We start from the raw sequence: 20,315 nt of genomic DNA, 5'->3' as shown, positions 1-20,315 counted from the left end.
GACACCATCCAGGACAAAGCAGCTGCTTGATTGGCACCACATCCACATCCACAAGCATCCACTCCCTCCATCACCGACGCTCAGTACCACCTACAAAAAGCACTGTAGACCTTCACCAAGGCTCCTCAGACAGCACCTACCAAACCCATGACGACCACTTCCATCTAGAAGGACAAGAACAGCAGGTACATGGGAATATCACCCCTTACAAGTTCCCCTCCAAGCCACTCACCATCCTGACTTGGAAATATATCACTGTTCCTTCACTGTCGCTGGGTCAGAATCCTGGAATTCCCTCCGTAAGGGCCTTGTGGGTCAACCCACAGCACACGGACTGCAGTGGGTCAGGAAGGCAGCTCCCCACTACCTTCTGACATTTCACCCACACCCCTGGAGTTAATTAAAATAAAAATTGGGTGCTTCTTTGATAACTGTGGCACTCCCTAAGAGTGACTGTAATGTGACTCTAGCAAGTTTCTGTAACACTCTATTTATTGACTCTACTGTGCATCCCCTACAGCCAAGGATTCCCCCACCTTGATACTGACAGTTACTTTTCTCTTAATTGAGTTTAGCAGATGACTGCTGTTATCTCATTATTATACACATCACCATTTTATAATGCTACATCTCCCCCCAGGGAGAGTTTATTCTTAATGTTATAGTAAGACATAGGAGCAGAATCTGCTCTGCAATTCAATGAGATTGTGGCTAAACTAATAATCCTCAACTCCACTTTCCTGCCTTTTCCCCATGACCCTTGAATCCCCTTAATGATTAAAAATCTTTGTAATCTCAGTCTTCACAGACACAGCCTCAACAGCCCTCTGTGGTAAAGAATTCCACAGCTTTGCTCCCCTCTGAGAGAAAACATTCCTCCTCATCTCTGTCTTAACTGGTTGACTCCTTATTCTGAGATGATTCCCTCTGGTCCTAGACTCTCCCACAATGGGAACAACATTTCAGCATCTACACTGTCAAGTCCCCTAAAAGTCTTATATGTTTCAATGTTTCTATACCTCTTGTTCTTCTAAATTCCAATGAGTACAGGCCCAACCTACTCAAACTCTTCTGATAAGACAGTCCCTCCATACCTGGTATCAGCCTGTGAACCTTCTCCTGACTCCCTCCAATGCCAGTCTATCTTTCCTTTCATAAGGGGCTCAAAACCATTCACAGTATTCCAGCTGTGGTCACACTAGTGTCTTGTACAGTTTGAACAAAACCTCCCTTTTGTTAAACTTCATTCCCTTTGAAATAAAGGCCAACATTCCACTGCCTTCCTTGCTACCCACGGAACTAGTTTTTTTTATGATTTATGGATAAGAAGCCCCAAATACCTTCAGAGCAAACACATGGGCTTTCCACACTTTCAATATCAAGTTGGTTTCTGGCCAATCTTCATACTAGCTTAATGTTGCACCCTGCAATCTCTAGACTCACAGGCGCATCATTGACCCATCGTACATGTTTCATAAAACATGTGCCATAAAACATTTATTGTCTAGCATCACCAACATAGACTTAGGGTGAGAGGTAGAAAGCTAAGAGGAGAGATAGGGAGAAATGTTTTCACTTAGAGGGCAGTGGGACTGAAAGGTTGATTGAGACAGAAACTCTCGCACCTTTTGAGCAGTATTTAGATATTCACTTGCATTGTCATGGCCTCCAGGGCTATGGGCCAACAGCTGGAAAATGGGATCAGTGTAATCAGACCTTTGTTGACCACTATGGACACAATGGGCCGAATGTCCTCCTTCTGTGCTGTAAACGTACTTTCACTTCACATACTGAACTGTTAACTCTCAGCTCCACTCAGACTGCAAACACTCATGCCAAATGCACATATAAGCAAGGCTGAACAGTCCTATCACCAAAACACACAAACTGAACAATCAAACTAAAATTACAAGCTAAATCTTACTGTTTTTGGCTCAATTCAAGTTGGATCAAGATTTTTGGAGCTTTTTTTTGCCATGAGGGTGAGTAAATTCCTTTGCTCCATCTTAACCAATAATGTCTTGTTAATTACCAACCTGACCCAATAACAGGGAGCTCTTTGAAGATGTAATGAGTAATGTGGATAATGGGGATTCTGTAGATACAGTATATCTGGACTTCCAGAAGGCATTTGATAAGGTGCCACAGAAAAAGATATTATGTGGGACACTGGGCTCAGGGACAAAATGGATGGTGAGATATGGGGAAGACTGGGATATGACTGCTTTAAAAACAGAAGTTGCTGGAAAAGCTCAGCAGGTCTGGCAGCATCTGCAAAGCAAAAAATCAGAGTTAAGCTTGACCCGTCCTCAGAACCGGACCCGAAACTTTAACTCTGATTTTTTCTTCACAGATGCTGCCAGACCTGCTGAGCTTTTCCAGCAACTTCTGTTTTTGTTCCTGATTTACAGCATCTGCGGTTTTTGTATGACTGGTTCAGCTCAGGATTATGTTCGGCATGGATTGGTTGGACTGAAGGGTCTGTTTCCGTGCTGTATGACTCTATGAGGAACATTGCACTATGGGGTACACTACCATCTCTGGGGTATATTAGGTTAAGAGTGGAACGCAGTCCACAAAGTGAAACAGATCAGAATAAAATTGTATGAAGTGCCAAATGCATCATCCCATTAATGGCCTACAAAACCATAAAGTGTCCACTTCTCCCCGCCACCCAAACACCCACCCAGCAGAGAAGATCTCCTTTACCCTCCCACCTGCATTCATACATGTTCCAGTTGATCCATAATCCACCCATCTCCCCCAACACTGTGAGCTCACACATTTACCTTCCGAGAGAAGGTTTCAAAGATGTTGCACCCTTCAGAATTCAAGATGGCGATGGCTTGTGCAAAGTGGTGTCTCTGCAAGAGAGGAAGGAGACAATTAGAATCTGTCAGTGATTTGGCTTCACCTTTGCATTCAGAGCCTGCACAGGACTCAGACAATCCTCACAATCCCATTAACCTTGCTTCGACACTGAACCCAATCAATCGCCCTACCCCACCCCCAACAAAACCCCTGACACCACCCCATTCACTACCATTAAACCCCGAACACAGACCTGAGCCACTCCTGCCTCTAGTGCACCCTCCACTGCCATTTCTACAGCTACTCAATGCTCCAATTCTCCTTGTCAGCTGTGAGCCAATGGTGTTGCCTCAGAGTCAAAAGTTTATGGGCTCAAGTCCCACTCTAGAGTGTTTTACAATGTCACGAGGACAACAAACAAGGGAGAACCAGTGGATGGAATGTATTTTGTAAAGTCCATGTCATTTTACTTTTGTGTTTTTTTTTTAAATTGTACACCGAAATGAGAAGGAACTGTTTTAAATACAAAGTTGGGCTGCATGTTTGAACGTAAGGAGTATGATCCTGTTTCTGATCCATGTTTGCGTAGCTGTGGGGTCTAGCAACACACAGATGAACTGGAGGATAGAACTGTTTACAAATGAAGCTGATTGGTCTGTTAACTACAGGCTACCAATCAATGATTTAGTTCCCCTGCCTGCCAACAACTATGTGATTGGTTGCCAGTAGCTGAAAAACTTCAGGATGTGAACTTGTCAGGCCAGGAGAGAAATAAGCACGTATGCAGCAGCAAAAAAAATAGTACATAAAAAATAGGAGCAGGAGTAGACCATCTGGCCCATTGAACCTGCTCCGCCATTTAATAAGATCATGGCTGATCTTTTCATGGACTCAGCTCCACTTACCCACCCGCTCACCATAAACCTTAATTCCTTTACTTTTCAAAATCTGTCTATCTTTGCCTTAAAAACATTTAACAAGTTAGCCTTGACTGCTTCACTGGGCAGGGAATTCCACAGATTCACAACCCTTTGGGTGAAGACGTTCCTCCTCAACTCAGTCCTAAACCTGCTGCTGCTTACCTTGAGGCTATGCCCCCGGTTCTAATTTCACACACCAACAGAAACATCCTTCTGCTTTTATCTTATCTATTCCCTTCATAATTGTATATGTTTCTATAAAATCCCCCTGTCATTCTTCTAAATTCCAATAAGGCCCAGTCTACTCAATCTCTCCTCATTAGGTAAGCTTCTCAATTCTAGAACCAACCTGGTGAACCTCCTCTGCAGTCCCTCCAGTGCCAGTCCATCCTTTCTCAAGTAAGGAGACCAAAACTACGCAGTACTCGAGGTGTGGCCTCACCAGCACCCTATACAGCTGCAGAATAACCTCCCTGTTTTTGAACTCCATCCTTCTACCAATGAAGGACAATATTCCATTTGCCTTCTTAATTACCCGTTGCATCTGCAAGCCAACATTTTGTGATACATGGGCAGACTCTCTTTCTCTCTCTCAGTTCCCTGCAGTATACCACTTTAAACCTGAAGAAAACCAGCTTATCTTTTCCTCAGAGATGGGCCAAGTTGTTACATTGAACTGGATAAGTCAGAAATTTTTTATCAGTGAATCAACCTCTCGCAAACAAGCATTTGGAAAAGGAAGCTTGAGGAAAAACCTTTGGAAAAACTTTGAGAAGCCTTGCCCTTTAGGGACGGGCAATAAAATGCTCACCAGTCGGTGGCACACATTTCCCAGAAACGAATAAAACGAAGCCAGCAAGAACCGACCCAACAGATCGGGTGAACAAAGACTGCCAAACTGTTTCCTCAGTTTTCCCTCCATACACATGCTGCTTCTTTCCTGTTTATGTTTGTGTGTGTCTCTGTGTGTGTGTGTGTGTGTGTGTGAGAGTGTGTGTGTCTGTGCATGTGTGTCTCTGTGTGTGTGTGTGTGTGTGTGTGTGTGCGCGTCTGTGTGTGTGTGTGTTTCTGTGTGTCTGTGTGTGTGTGTGAGTGTGTCTGTATGTCTGTGTGTGTGTGTCTGTATGTCTGTGTGTGTGTGTGTGTGTGTGTCTGTGTGTGTCTGTGTGTGTCTGTGTGTCTGTGTGTGTCTGTGTGGGAGTGTGTCCGTGGGAGCGTGTGTCTCTGCATGGGAGTGTGTTTGTGTGTGTCTGTGTGTGTGTTTGTGAGATTGTGTGTTTGTGAGAGTGTCTGTGTGTCTATGTGAGACTGTGTGTGAGTGTGTGTGTGTGTGTGTCTGTGTCTGTGTGTGTGTGTGTGTGTCTGTGTGGGAGTGTGTGTCCATGGGAGTGTGTGTATCTGCATGAGAGTGTGTTTGTGTGTGTCTGTGTGTGTGTTTGTGAGATTGTGTGTTCGTGAGTGTGTGTGTGTCCATGTGAGAGTGTGTGTGTGTGTGCGTGAGGGGCAGTTTATAGTTGGTGTAGAGATTTAATTTGTAGAGTTTAGTTAATTTAACAATGTTTTACCTGCAGCCAGAATCTAATGACCCTGCAGTAAGTAGTGATTCTTGTAAAGTACAGAAATATGGTCTGTGCTTTTTTTTTTAATCAACTCCTGTCCGAACATCATGTAGTTTGGAGATTTTATGCATTTCTTTTAAAAACATTAACTTTTGTGACAACTCCAGGAATAGCAAGAGTTGATTTCCAGTACACTACCCCAGTAGGTCAAGACTATTTGGATTTCCAGAAAGCTTTTGATAAAGTCCGACGTATGAAGTTCATAGGCAAGACTGAAGCACGTAGGATGGTGGTAATATACTGACATCGATTGAGAAAGGTTAGCAGGGAGGAAATAGAGAGTGGGAATAAACGGGTCATTTTAAGAGTGGACAGGTCAGTGCTTGGACCCCCAAATATTCACAATAAATCCCAACAATTTGGTTTAGAGTATTCCCACGCTTGATGATAACAGAAAACGAGGTCGGGGTGTGAGTGGTGAGGAGGACGTCAAGAGGCTTCATGATGGTTTAGACAAGTTGAGTGAGTGGGCTAATGCACGGGAGATGCACTAAAATAAAATGTGAAAATGTCCACTTTGGTTGCATAAACAAACAGGCAGGTTTTTATTTAAATGGCGATAGATTGGGGAACGTTGATGTACAAAGGGATCCGAGTGTCCTCATACCCCAGGCACTCGTAGAATCTTACAGTAGAGAAGAGGCCTTTCAGCCCATCAAATCTGTACTATCAAAAATTTGCTACTACCTACACCAGTCCCACATTCCTGCAGTAAACCCATAGCTTTGACTGTTACAACATTTCAAATGCTCAACCAAGTGCTCAGGCCAGGAGAGAAATGAGCAGGTCTGCAACAAGAAAAGACTCTGAGGAAGGGTCACTGGACCTGAAATGTTAACTCTGATGTTTTTCTTCACAGATGCTGCCAGACCTGCTGAGCTTTTTCAGCAACTTCTGTTTCTGTTCCTGATTTACAGCATCCGCAGTTCTTTCGGTTTTAATTAAGAAAAGACTCTCTCTTAGTTCTCTGCAGTAAACCACTTTAAACCTGAAGAAAACCAGCCTTATCTTTTCCCACCTCAACTACTCCCAGACAGTGCATTGCAGACTCCCACCACCCCCAGGTGAAAAAGGTTTTCCTCAAGTTCCCTCCCTCTCACAACCACCTCCAAACCCCCATATGCGGGGAAGTTCAGCTGGAAATGTCCAACAAGTTTGTCCAGACAAAGCCCCAGAATGGCAGGTAATTCTAACTGAAGAGCTGTTGGGTTTCCACTCAATGGCAAATATTCTTTAACTGGGTCAAATTTAGCAGGAATCCCATGGGAGCCAGTTGGGATTTGATTGGCAATTGTTTCTATGAGAAGACACAGCTATCAAATGTGCAATCTTGAGTTGATGAGTTGAAATCAAAATGCTGAGGATGCTGGAAATCTGAAATAAAAAATAGAAAGTGTTGGAAAAGCCCTGGGGTGGTGGGGGGTGTGGGAAGTGGTGTCTGTGAAGAGAGAAGAGAGAAGTTCTGAGGAAGGGTCATTAGACCCGAAACGTTAACTCTGTTTTCTCCTTCACAGATGCTGCCAGACCTGCTGAGCTTTTCCAGCAACTTTGTTTTTGTTCCTGATTTACAGCATCCGCAGTTCTTTCGGTTTTTATTAAGAGAGAAGCCGAGTCTATGCTTCGGGTCCAGTATGACTCTTCTTCAAACCTGAAACGGGCTGGAAAACAATGTCCTTTTTACTTTTCTGAAGAAGGGTCTAGGCCCGAAACATCAGCCTTCCTGCTCCTCTGATGCTGCTTGGCCTGCTGTGTTCATCCAGCTCTACACCTTGTTATGTCTCTTCTTTTTACACTATTGACAGATGGGGGCAGGAGCAAGTGGAACAGATTGTGCAGGAGCAAAAACAGAAGTTGCTGGAAAAGCTCAGCAGGTCTGGCAGCATCTGTGAAGAAAAACATCAGAGTTAACGTTTCGGGTCCGGTGACCCTTCCTCAGAACTCTGGGCCCAGAGTAAAGGGCACAGGGAGTGATAATGTTAGTAGAGGAGCGATATATAGATGAAGAATAGGTGTTAATGGTAGGTGTTAATAATGGAAAATAGATCAGCTCTGTTGAGAGTGAACAAGATACTGGGAGGTGGGAGGGAGGCATTTGTGTACAGCAAGCTCCCACAAACAGTGAAGTGATAACAACCAGACAAGCTTTTCATATTCTATGACGTGTCACTCTAGCCTCATCACAAGGTTCGGGGTCATATTGAACTTTAGGGCTAGAGCACCAAAACCAAGGCTGACCCTCTAATGCAAGACTGATGAACTGCTGCTCTGCTGGAGGGGTCAACTTTTGGATGATGGTATCCAAATTGAGGACAGCATTCATCATTTGAAGTTTGGAATCTAGTGCAACCATTGGTCTATTCCCGAGATCAACGAGATCTAGTAGGCCTTACATATTCGGTGAACGTGGGCATACCTCTTCATTGAGACCAGAGGTAAAGATGAAATGGAGTCACATACCTCCATGACTGATCCTTCAGAACTGTACAGTGCAGCCAACACAGATTTCTGTAAATACAAGAGAAGATTCATGTCATTACAAAGGACTTGTCTCTTCCATATAGACAGGATCAGAGACAGCAGAACAATCAGCTTCATTAACACTTAAGCCCATAAGGTATAGGAGCAGAAGTAGGCCATTCAGCCCATCGAGTCTGCTCTGCAATGAGATCGTTGCTCAACATCACTCTCCTGTCTTTTCCCCATCACCCTCAATTCCTTTCCTGTTTAAAAATCTGTCTCTCTGACCCTCAAGTATACTGAATGACCCAGCCTTGACAGCCCTCTTAAAGAAACTTCAGTGAAACATCTCGAGATGCATTTATATAGCAGCTTTCATATCAATGCATTAGAGGCAGTTCAGGGTAAGTTCACCTGACTGATACCTGGGATGTCAGGGTTAGCTTATGTGGAAAGGTTGAGCCTACACCCATTGGGAAGTAGAAAAAATTGCAGAAGTCACCATAGTTCTATTGGACCATAGACTGCTCTCTCTCATTACAGAGACAGGCAACTGGTGGTGGTTTAACCTGAGGGTCTCCATGCCTCAGGTGAGGGGAGAGGTTGAGAAGGAGAGTCCTTCATTGGTAACCTCAGACCAGTACAGGTATTGAACCCATGCTGTTGGCACCACTCTGGTAACGCAAACCAGGTATCCAGCCAACTGAACCGACCAAGACCTAAAAAGAACAGGAGGTAATCTGACTGAAGCATTTAAGATCCTGAGGAGATATGGCAGAATGGATGCTGAGATGTTTCCTATTGTGAGGGTTTCTATAAACAGGAGACATAGCTTAAAAATAAGGGACGCCCCTTTTAAGATGGCGATGATGAGAATTTTTGTTCTCTCAGACAGGGTTATGTTTCTGAGGAACTCTCTCGCCCAGAGGCAGGGATATTGAATATTTTTAAGGCAGAGGTGAATAGATTCTTGATGGACGAAGGAATCGAAGGGTAACTGGGGTTTAGCAAGGATATACAGTTACGGGCACAATCAGGTTAACCATGATCCTATTGAATGGTGAGACCATGTAGTGGGGCTGAATGGATCACTCCTGATTCATATGTTCATGGATCGCTGGGCATCTCAAAGTGCTTCACAGCCAATGAAGTCCTTTTTATTAACGTGTTGTCACTCTTATAGTGTGGGATACGGGGCAAGCTCCCACAAACAGCCACGTGATAGCAACCAGATAATCTGTTTAATGTTCCACACTGCAGACTTTCACCTCATCATGAGGTTCTGGGGTCAGATCCCACTCCAGGCCCACAGACCCAAATCCAAGGCTGACACTCCACTGCAGGACCGAGGGAGTGCTGCTCTGCCGGAGGTGCTATCTTTTGGGCTCCTTCTCCATTGGGCCTGCAGAAGCCCACTGCACTATTTCAGAGTCCTCCTCAGTGTCCTGGCCATTCGTTATCTCTCAAAGGACATCACAGGGAAACAGATTATCTGGTCGTTATTACTTTGCTGTTTGTGGGATCTTGCTGTGCATCAATTGGTTTCCGCAACTCCTCCGCAAGTGATTCAGCCTCAAAAGGACTTAGAAATGAGGATCCGGAGTGGACCATTCAGTCCTTCAAGCCTGCTCCGTCATTCAATATAATCATAGCACCACTTTCTCCCCATACCCCTTGATGCCTTTAAATATATAAAAATGCACCTCTCTCTTTGCTTAATACATTCAGTGACCTGGTCTCCACAGCTTTCTGTGGGAGAGAATTCCACAGGTTCACTACCCTCTGAATGAAAAATATGTTTCTCCATTTCAGTCCCAAATGGTCTACCCCATATCCTGAGACTGTGACCCCTAGTCCGACACTCCCCACCCAGGGGAAATATCCTCACAGCATCTTATTTTTTGCTGCCCTGTTAGAATATACCTTTCTCCCCACCTTGCCTTCTAAACTCTAGTGAAAACATTTTAAAAATGCATTCACACAGTGAGGGTGTCATTGGCTGGGTTAGGGTTAGCCAGAGGGTCACCATGCCTCATGGGGAGGGGGGAGGCCAGTCAACAATTTTCTGTTTGACCACATTACCACAGGTCTGGAGTCACATGTAGGCCTGACCAGGTAAAGACAGCACAGCTCCCTTCCTAAAGGACATGAGTGAAACTAATTCCTCATGCTGTGGTGGCTTTCAAACCCCACCCGAGAATATTCGCTGGGTTAATAGGCTAGGGATAACACCACTAGGCCATCACCTCCTGCTGAGTTTTCAATACTCCACTGGCTGTGAGGTGGTAAGTGAAGTCTGGTGTTCAGGAAAGTTGCTGCAGATCTACACAATCTGTCCATGCCGCTATCAAACCAGGCTGCATGGCCAGTTTCCCTAACGACATTCCGAAATTGGAGGGGGCTGCCTACAGGCTACAGGTATGTTGGGGATATGCAGTATCGCACCCCGACCCATCCCGTTTCCCCCCCCCCCCCGCTCCAAGGCAGTTCAGATACGCTACAAGAACCCTCCACCCTCTCCCCAGCACAGGCCCCAGGCCGCAGCACTTACTGATGCCACTTGAAATGAGTTTGTTGTCCCTCGATGGTCCAGGTCATGACACATACACGACACAAACAAAGCCAAAATCTCCATGTCCCTGCCAATCCAGACATGAAAAAAAACACATAACATGTCAGTCCCACTTGTGGAATCAGCTCCGCTCTCCCCAGAGTGAGCAAGCTGTAGTGTCAGAGATATCCCTTTGTTGGTTTGTGTTTGAAGGAGAGTTGTTAGCTCTGTTCAAATTTTACAACCACACAGCATTACCACAACAGGTTTTCCAAAACAAAGCAGCCTTTTTCAATCCCGATTTTCAGAATCCCAATACTTAAACCTTATCCCATTCATTCCCACTGTGTAGATTCCCAATAAACCCAACACCTTCCCTTACATTCCCATTGTATACATTCTGAATGAAGTAAACCCTACCTTAATCACTCCCACTCAATCCTAAAGGAACAAACTTTATCCAATCACTCCCACTGAATCCCAATGGAACAAACCCTTTCCCATTCACTCCCACTGAATCCCAATGGAACAAACCCTTTCCCATTCACTCCCACTCAATCCCAATGGAGCAAACTCTTTCCCATTTACTCCCACTCATTCCCAGTGGAACAAGCCCATTTGTATTCATTCCCACTGAATCCCAATGGAACAAACCCTTTCCTATTTATTCCCACTCAATCCCAATAGATCAAACCCTTTTCCATCCACTCCCACTGAATCCCAATGAAACAAACCCTTTCCCATTTCTGAAGAAGGGTCTAGGCCCAAAACGTCAGCCTTCCTGCTCCTCTGATGCTGCTTGGCCTGTGTTCATCCAGCTCTACACCTTGTTATCTCAGATTCTCCAGCATCTGCAGTTCATACTATCTCTTTCCCATTTACTCCCATTTAATCTAACAGATGAAACAATTCCCAATCACTAATCCCACTGGGAAAATCTGAATCTCAATGAACAAATCCGTTCACAATCATTTCTGTCGAACAGAATCCCAGTGGGCCTTACACACTCCACTATATAAAATCCAAATCTTTTCCTATTGATTCGTAATCCATAGAATTCCAGAGACTCAAACCCTATTCCTCTTCCTCCTCATTGTGAAGGTTTAATTTCTATGTAACCTCATTTTCTTTCTCTCTCCACCCAGTTTATTTATCTCTCTGATCACTTTCTATTTCCCAGACTGGTGTTAGGACAAGGATCAAAGGACTGTACGCATCAGCTGCATGTGCCCTGCTTAGAGGACTCCGAGAGTCACTGTGTTCATTTCTGGGCTCTATACCCCAGGAAGGAAACACTGACCTTGGACAGTGTGCTGCACAAATCAACTTGAATGATCCCAGGAGTGCAAGGAGTAAATTATAAGGCTTGGTGCACACAAACTAGGATTGTATTTCCTGGAATATAGAAGGTTAAGGGGTAATTTGGTCAAGGATTTCAAAGCTCACAGAAAAAAAAATGGAACGGGCTTGATGGGCTGAATGGCTTCGTTTTGTAATGTAGGGATTCTATGGGATAAATGCTGAATTCCTCAACTCTGGGATACAAACAGAAGCCCCTCAGTCATGCTTTATCACCCACCAAGATCATGGCTGATCTGATTACTCCGTACACTCACCTACCCCCACCTCCAATACGCCAGCTCAGTCCGGGAACAGGAGCACAGACTGAGGATGGACAATGTCGAGGTTTAACCAGGCAACACTGAGGCAGTGAAAACATTCAGCAACAAAGACCTTTCACTCAAAACTCCAGAGAATTTTAACTCTCATCTCTCGTCTGTTGCACAGGTTTGTATTAGCAGATGGGCTCCTGGTGACTTACTGTCCTTGACTGAACCACTGGAGGGAGCCAGAGACCAGTTTCTGGTCCTCCCTCAGTTTCTCCTCTCAATGCCCATCATTCTCTCCCTCTTCATCTTGCTGTCTTCTCTCTCTCACAGCTTCCTCTCTCTTTCTTCATGGCTCTGCTTCCTACCTCTCCTCCAGGTTCCTATCTCTTTCCTTTTGAACCTTAGCTTGTCACCCTCCTAATCTTCTCCTCCCATTTTCGGTCTCCCCTTCTCCCAACATGGATTTCCTTCTCTCTCTCCTCCCTCCCTTCATTTCTCTCCCATCTTCCCCACATCCTCACATCCTTATTCCCTCCCACCGTCCCTCCATCATTCTCACCCTCCCTCCACCATTCTCACCCTCCCATCCTCCTCACCTTCCCTCTTAATCTCTCCCACCATCTCATTCCCTGCTCCCTCCATGCTCCCATGTCTCGTTTCTTCCCCTCCCTCCCTTTCCGTCTCCCTCTGTCCCTGGGGGCTGACCCCTAGCGCCCTCCCTCCACGACTCCCATGCCCCCTGTACTTACTGTAAGTAGTCGTGAAGTGCTAGGTTTTTGAAGAGAAGGTAACAGAAGTGAGTGACAGAGAAGGCATGCATCCAGTTGTGATAGGGAGGGTCTCTGTATCCCCGTCGAACCATCATGCAGAACCTGCCAAGACACAATCAAACAGCATTCTCAGCGCTCATGGCATGGTGGCTCAGTGGTTAGCACTGCTGCCTTACAGCGCCAGGGACCCGGGTTCAATCCCACCCTCGGGTGACTGTCTGTGTGGAGTTTGCACATTCTCCCCGGGTTTCCTCCGGTAGCCCAAAGGTGTGCAGGTTAGGTGGATTGGCCACAGGAAGTGCACTGGGATAGAGTAGGGGGATGAGTTTGGGTGGGATGCTCCTCAGAGAGCTGATGTGGGCTTGATGGGCCGAATGGCCTGTTTCCATACTGTAGGGATTCTAACATTTCTGGAACATTCTTCCACCAACAGGGCCCCAACCCCCAAGAATTATGTGCTGGGGGTGGAGAGGATTTTAGGAACTCCGGCGCATGGGGGAATTGACAGGACACTATGATTGGATTGCAGGAACATAGAACATAGAAGCAGGCCATTTGGCCTCTTGAGCCTGTTCTGCACCGTGGCCGATACCCTTCCCTTACCAAGAATTTATCAACCCCTGTCCTTAAAAATATTCAAAAATATTCTGCTGCCACCCGCTCTGCAGGAAGGAAGTTCCACAGACAGAGATAATTTCTCCTCGTCTCTATTTCAAATGGGCGACATCTTAATTTTAAACACAGAGGGTGGTCATTTAGCCGGCTATGTCTGTACTGGCCCTGCTATAAACACGTGCTATTATAACCTCATTGTCCCAGCTTTCTCACTGTTAACGAGGCACGTGAATCCCAATCTACTCCAGGGTCCAACTGCGATTGAAAGTTGGTGAGGAATCAAAGTCTATCTCCCTCTCTGATAGTGAGGAGCTGGCCCATCCTCCCTCCCTCAGAGGGTGGTGAACCTTTGGACGCCCCCAGGGTTGTGGTGCTCCACAAGTAACTTGCCCCTTGGGCAGCTTGTCATTGTTGAAATCACCATTGTCAGCCTCTGTTACATCCACCCCTCTCGCATTGTGGCTGATGACAGTCTCCCTCCTGCTCTGTACGCCTCACCATCTCTGCTCCGGTCTTTAATGATTTACAGGATCTCTAAGGTTTTGGAGTAGATCTGTAGCTCGGGTTGTGGGTGTTGAGGTTGGTTGGCTCGCCGAGCTGGTTTGTTGTTCCGCAGACGTTTCGTTACCGTGCTTGGTAACATCCTCAGTGCAGCCTCCGATGAAGCGCCGGTGTGTTTTCCCACCTGGTTTTTAAACTCTGGGGTCCGTTGAGCTGGATTGCCCCACTTCCTGTTTTCCTCTGTAGTGGAGTGTATATGGGGTCGAGTTCTATGCATTTGTTGGTGGCTTTCTTCGTGGAGTACCAGGCTTCTAGGAATTCCCGTGCCTGTCTCTGATTTACAGGGATGATGGAGGTGCCGGTGTTAGACTGGGATGGACAAAGTCAGAAATCACACGGCACCAGGTTAATAGTCCAACGGGTTTGTTTGAAACCTCAAGCTTCGTGTGATTTCTGACTTTGATGATTTAAGGAGGGAAGTGAAAACTGTTTGGGGGGTGTAGAGGATTCAATGTTGCTCCCTCACACTGGGGTACAGGAGAAGGCAGAGGATTCTATCCCAGTAATCCACTGAAACAGAATGTTTACCCTTACCTCTGAGACTGTAAGAAATAGGAACAGGAGCCATTCGGCCCATTAAACTTACACAACCACTTTCCCGCCTGCTCCCTAAGTCACTTTTGTGGAAACCTAGATGTATTACTCTTGATTTATTCGTCTTCAATTGTGAACAGTCGAGACTCCAGCAGTAAGTGTCCTGCAGCACCTCAACAGTCACAGGCTGCCAACGTAGAAATATGCCCTGTTTTTGCCCACTCCCTGCTTCCTGGCTGTGCCTACATCCATGCTATTATATCACCTCCAACTCCACGAGCCCCAAAAATAAAGCAAAGAACTGTGGCTTGCTAGACAACAAGGTGCAGGGCTGGATGAACACAGCAGGCCAAGCAGCATCATAGGAGCAGAGAGGCTGACGTTTCGGGCCTAGACCCTTCATCAGAAAAGCTTGCTGGAGATTTGAAACAAAAACAGAAATTGCTGGTGAAACGCAGCAGGTATGGCAGCATCTGAGTTATGTGTTTTTCCAGCAATTTCTGTTTTTATCCCTTCAATAACGTGGCACCTGGTTGAATGCCTTTTGGAAATTCGGGTTTACTGCATCTACTTGTTCCCCCTTATCTATCCTAATCCTCACAATAATCCAATAAATTTATCAATCCACGTTGACTCTCTCTGATCATATGCAGATCACAATCCTCCTTCCTGGTTTTGCAGCCAAAGTGGATAATCTCACATTTATCCACACATTTATACACTTAACAAAAGAGGCAGAAGCAGCAATGATAATAATGGTTCTGGAATGTTCTCATTGCAGTCTGGAAGAGGAGGACACTGTCACAGCCGGGAGAGGAATCCTACCTTGTTAAAGTTGGCACGTCTATCTTGTAGGTGGCTATGAATTTCATATCCTCTGCCATACTCAGTATCGCCTGGAACCAGGAAGAGAAAAGATGTGGATTAACAACCAACAACATCACCAGGATGGAGTAGGCCGCTGACCACCAGGCATATGCTCAAGACAAGCATCAATACTTTACACGGTAGCCGAGATGAGGAAATTGCAAGGAATTCCCTGGATTAGTGAGTGGAGAGAATGCAGGTATCACAGTCACGTCAGTGAGTTAAGGTGAGCAGCAGAGATGGATTTCATACAGTAGACAGTTTTGGATCCCTTAGCTATAGAATGATACACTGGCATTGGAGGCAGTCCAGAGAATGTTGGGCTTTATTTCAAAGGGAGTGAAGTATAAAAGTAAGGAGATCTTGTTAAAACTGTGCAAGGCACTAGTCAGACCACAGTGGGAATACTGTGAATAGTTCTGGGTCCCTTATCTAAGGAAAGAGACACCAGCATTGGAGACGGTCCAGAGAAGGTTCGCTCGGCTGATACCAGGTGTGTGTGTCTGTGAGAGTGCGTGTGTGTGTGTGTCTGTGAGTGCGTGTGTGTGTGTCTGTGAGAGTGCGTGTATGTGTCTGTGAGATTGTGTGTGTGCGCGTGTGTGTCTGTATGTATGTGTGTGTCTGTGTGTGTGTGTCTGTGAGAGTGTGCGTGTGTGTCTGTGAGTGCGTGTGTGTGTGTGTGTGTCTTTGAGTATGTGTGTGTGTGTCTTTGAGTGCGTGTGTGTGTGTGTCTGTGAGAGAGTGTGTGTGCGCGTGTGCACGTCTGTATGTATGTGTGTGTATGTGAGCGTGTTTGTGCGTGTGTGTGTGTCCATGCGTGTGCACGTGTCTGTGTGTGTATGCGTCTGTGAGTGTGCGTGCACGCGCGTGTGTGTGTGTGTGTGTGTGTGTGTGTGTGTGTGTGTGTGTGTGTGTGTGTGTGTGTGTCTCTGTGTGTTCGCATGTGTGTGCGCTCATGCATGTATGTATGGACATGTATGCATACATGTGTATGTGACACCAAATCAATGATTTAATTGGTTGGTAAATTTGTATTTAAATCAATATGAACTAAATTAATCTATAAAATTGGGTTTCTCAGTCTTTGGCTATAAGTTTATTTTAATACATACTGTGGGATGACTGACAGACAACGACTCCTCCCACCTTAGGCATGATGAGATTAATCTGTAAATGGATAATCTGGGATCATGCTGTAAAATTAGCAATGTGAATGTGGGTTGAGGTTCATGCAGTTATTTCATTACCGGTGAATTTCATTCACACGTTCAGAAATTTAGAATCGATCCCCATGAACAGGGTAAATGCTGAGAGGATGTTTCCCCTCATGGGAGAGACTAGGACCAGAGGGCATAGTCTCAGAATAAAGGAGCAGCAATTTAAGACTGAGATGAGGAGGAATTTCTTCTCTCAGAGGGTTATGGGTCTTTGGAACTCCTTGCCACAGAGAGCTGTGGGGGCAGAGTCCTTGTGTATATTTAAGGCTGAGACAGATTCTTGATTAGTCGGGAATGAAGGGGGACAGGGAAAGGGCAGGAAAGTGGATGTGAGGAGTGTCAGATCAGCTGTGCTCCTGTTGAATGGTGGAGCCAGCTTGAGGGGCCGAATGGCCTTCTCCTCTTCCTATTTCTTGTGGCATTAAGATCTGTGCCCCGTAACCCTTGACCCTTATCAATCATTAATCTCGCTAAATCAGTCTTGACGTTCTTCCAATGACCCAGCCTCCAGTGGTTCTTTGGCAAATAAATTCCACAGAGCTGCTGTGGGGAGGATTCTCTTCTCACTTCTATTTGACATGGGGCAGCACAGTGGCTCAGTGGTTAGCACTGCTACCTCACAGCACCAGGGACCTGGGTTCGATTCCAGCCTCAGGCAACTGGAGTTTGAACGTTACAGCACGTTTGTGTCTGTTTCCTCACAGGTGCTCCGGTTTCCTCTGATAGTCCAGTGAGGTGCAGGTTAGCTGGATTGGCTATGCTAAATTGTACACAGAGTCCAGGGATGTGTAGGTTTGGTGGTTAGCCATCGGAAATATAGGGATGGGGTGCGTTTGGCTGGGATGCTCTTCAAAGCTTTGGTATGGAATTTTTAGGCTGATTTTTTTTTTCCTTTATTCATTAACAGAATGAGGATGTCGCTGGCCAGGCAGCATTTATTGCCCATCCCCAATTGCCCAGAGGACAGTTAAGAGTGAACCACATTGCTGTGGGTCTGGAGTCACTTGTAGGCCAGACCAGGTGAGGATGGCAGTTTCCTTCCCTAAAGGACATTAGTGAACCAGATGGGTTTTTCCGACAATCGACATTGGATTCATGGTCATCATTAGATTCCTAATTCCAGATATTTTTATTGAATTCAAATTCCACCGTCTGCCGTGGTTCGAACCCGGGTCCCCAGAGCATTACCTGGGTCTCTGGATTAACAGTCCAGCGATAATACCACTAGGCCATCACCTACACACGATGGCCCCACTGTAGGGATTCTATGATGATGATGTGGGGGCTTCCTCCATTTTTAAGCTAATTCCCCTTACTCTACATTCTCCCATGGAAGGTTAAATATTCGTTGACCCCCTTGGGGTGTGTTTCAGGTCTCGGAGGGGAGCATGTGTCCCCTCGTGCAGTAAAGTGGGGGCCCAACCCCAGAGGCTTCACGCCCCTTTCACCTGTGAGATTTATCCACTAGCCTAAAACACTGGTGGATCCAGGTGGTTGGGGCATGGCAGCGGACACAGTACCCAAAACCCCCCATTACGAACAAAGGCAGGAAGGAAGGATTGAAGGCTCCACATTTTGGGTGGGGGGGTGTTGCCATGCATATATTGAGAGCTCCTTTCTCAAAGATGCACCCCACCCACCTCACCCCTCCCACTCTACCTGTCCTAAAGATCCTAAGCATCTGAAACCCTGTCCCCGCCAGGCTCTAGGATCCCTCTCCACCCCAAATCATTGGGACCCCCCCTGTCCCCCTCCCCCTCCACCAGGGATGGTTACCAGAGCTGCCATTTTGCCTTGCGTAAGGACGTTGCCCAAGGGAGGCTGCATTATCGAACCAACATAGTCCACCCACTGAGTGTCATAGCTGCACTCTGGGTTGGGGGGATTCTCTGACATTGAAGGCAATTCAGAGGGAGTTCACTCGACTGATCCTGGGAATGGAGGGACTGTCTTATGAGGAGAGACTGAGTGGGTTGGGCCTGTACTCATTGGAATTTAGAAGAACAAGAGGAGACATTATTGAAACATACAAGATTCTTAGGGGACTCTGACGAAGAGTCATCTAGATTTGAAACATTAGCTTGCTCTCTCTTTCCATGGATGCTGTCTGACCCGCTGTGATTTCCAACATTTTCTTTTTTCATTTTTAGGGGATTTGACAGGGCAGAAGAACAGGGGAGAGGATGTTACTCCTTCTGGGAAACTCTAGGACCAGGGGACATCATCTCAGAATAAGGGGTCTCCCGTTTAAGGCAGAGACGGGGAAAAATTTTTTTTCTCTCAGGGTGGGGGGTTAATCTGTGTAGTTCTTTGCTGTCGAGGCTGGGTCATTGAGTATATTCAAGGCTGAAGCAGACAGATTTTTAAACAGTAAGGGAATCGAGGGTTACGGGGAAAAGGCAGGAGAGTGGAGTTGAGGATTATCAGATCAGGCTTAATCTCATTGAACGACGGAACAAATTTGATGGGCTGAATGGTCCACTTCAGCTCCTATGCCTTTTTGTCTTATGGGGAGATGAGCATTCCCCACCCTCTCAAACCACACCCTGTAAAATCCAGCCCGCCTTCCCACCCTGTCAAGTTCTCGAAAGGATCTTATATGTCTCACTAAGTTCATCTCTCGTTCTTCTAAACTCCAATGGATACAGGTCCTGACTGTCCAAACTTTCCTTATGAACACAGCAGAGAAATAGGCCATTCGGCCCTACCTGTCCAAGCTGGTCTTTATGCACCACTTAAGCTTCACCAAGGTCCCCAGACTGGCCCACAGCTCTATATTTCCTCTAGTCCTTTGCCCCTCATGTGCTTAGCTAGATTCCCTTCCAATGGGTCGACCTCCCAACTAGACCTCGTAGAGTGAAGTCTACACTCTCACCAGTCTCTGGGGAAGGAGCATAACCTTCTTCTGTTGAGTAATGGATGAGGGAGAGGGTTTGGATCCAGTGATAAACCTACCATGGTGGTGTTTTCCTCAGGAATGGAGCGGGGAGTGAAGGAGAATTTGGAAAAGTCTGGATGAATCTCATCCACTGGTTGTATCCCGTACCTCAGCATTTTCGTGACCTCGTCGTTTGTTACCTGCATGGAAATACATGCCCATTAGCAACAGGAAGGCAACTCAAATGGCCTGACGAGAACCTCGATCGCCTGGAGCCTACTCACCTTGCGCACTCGATCCATTCCGATGACGAGAACAAACCAGTATCACATCTTCCAACCTCCATAACCCTCAGATTAGTCACAACTCTGCTACTGTCATCCTGATTCACACACAGTCCCATACACAGTGCTTCACCAAGCTAGATTGGCGCCCAGACAGACAGTGCCTATAATTTCAAAGTCTCACCCTTGTTTTCAAATCCCTCCCTCCCTCCCCATCACTGCAATATCCTGTAGCACTAGCACACTCAGAGAGATCTGTGCCTGTCCGATTCTGGGAGCACCCCCCTCCACTTCTCTCGCTGGGCAACTGAAAGGGCAGGACTGAGGGATACTGCATTTAAAATAAGACATTAATCCAAGGCTCCTTGTTACTTTGAAGCTTCATGTCAGCTAGACCTCCGCTGGAGTATAATGTAAAGCTCTGGGAATCACATTATAGAAAAAGACGCGAATTCATCAGAGAGCGTGCAGAAGTAATTTACAAGAATGATTCCAGGAATAAGAGATTTCAGTGACAATGATACGTTGAAGAAGATGAGATTGTTCTCCTTGAAGACAATACGGTGTACAGCTGGAGGAGCACAGCGGGCCAGGCAGCATCAGAGGAGCAGGAAAGTTGAC

At 46.1% G+C, this 20,315-nt stretch overlaps 1 protein-coding gene across 1 annotated transcript in view; it reads right to left on the bottom strand.

Moving 5' to 3' along the window:
* Positions 1-20,315, bottom strand: part of LOC109910748 (cGMP-dependent 3',5'-cyclic phosphodiesterase) — a 118,965-nt gene that overhangs the window by 18,608 nt on the left and 80,042 nt on the right. The window contains exons 17-22 of the mRNA XM_048598333.1: positions 19,488-19,610; positions 15,274-15,344; positions 12,718-12,840; positions 10,359-10,446; positions 7,808-7,855; positions 2,790-2,864 (exon numbers count right to left, since the gene is read on the bottom strand). Of these exons, the coding sequence (XP_048454290.1) occupies positions 2,790-2,864; positions 7,808-7,855; positions 10,359-10,446; positions 12,718-12,840; positions 15,274-15,344; positions 19,488-19,610 (528 nt within the window). The remainder of the gene's footprint in view (positions 1-2,789; positions 2,865-7,807; positions 7,856-10,358; positions 10,447-12,717; positions 12,841-15,273; positions 15,345-19,487; positions 19,611-20,315) is intronic.

This window comes from Rhincodon typus, chromosome 6 (genome assembly GCF_021869965.1).
Source record: "Rhincodon typus isolate 14 chromosome 6, sRhiTyp1.1, whole genome shotgun sequence".
NCBI lineage: Eukaryota > Metazoa > Chordata > Chondrichthyes > Orectolobiformes > Rhincodontidae > Rhincodon > Rhincodon typus.
The sequence above is the reverse complement of the archived record's forward strand: the minus strand, read 5'-3'. Positions and strand labels throughout refer to the sequence as shown.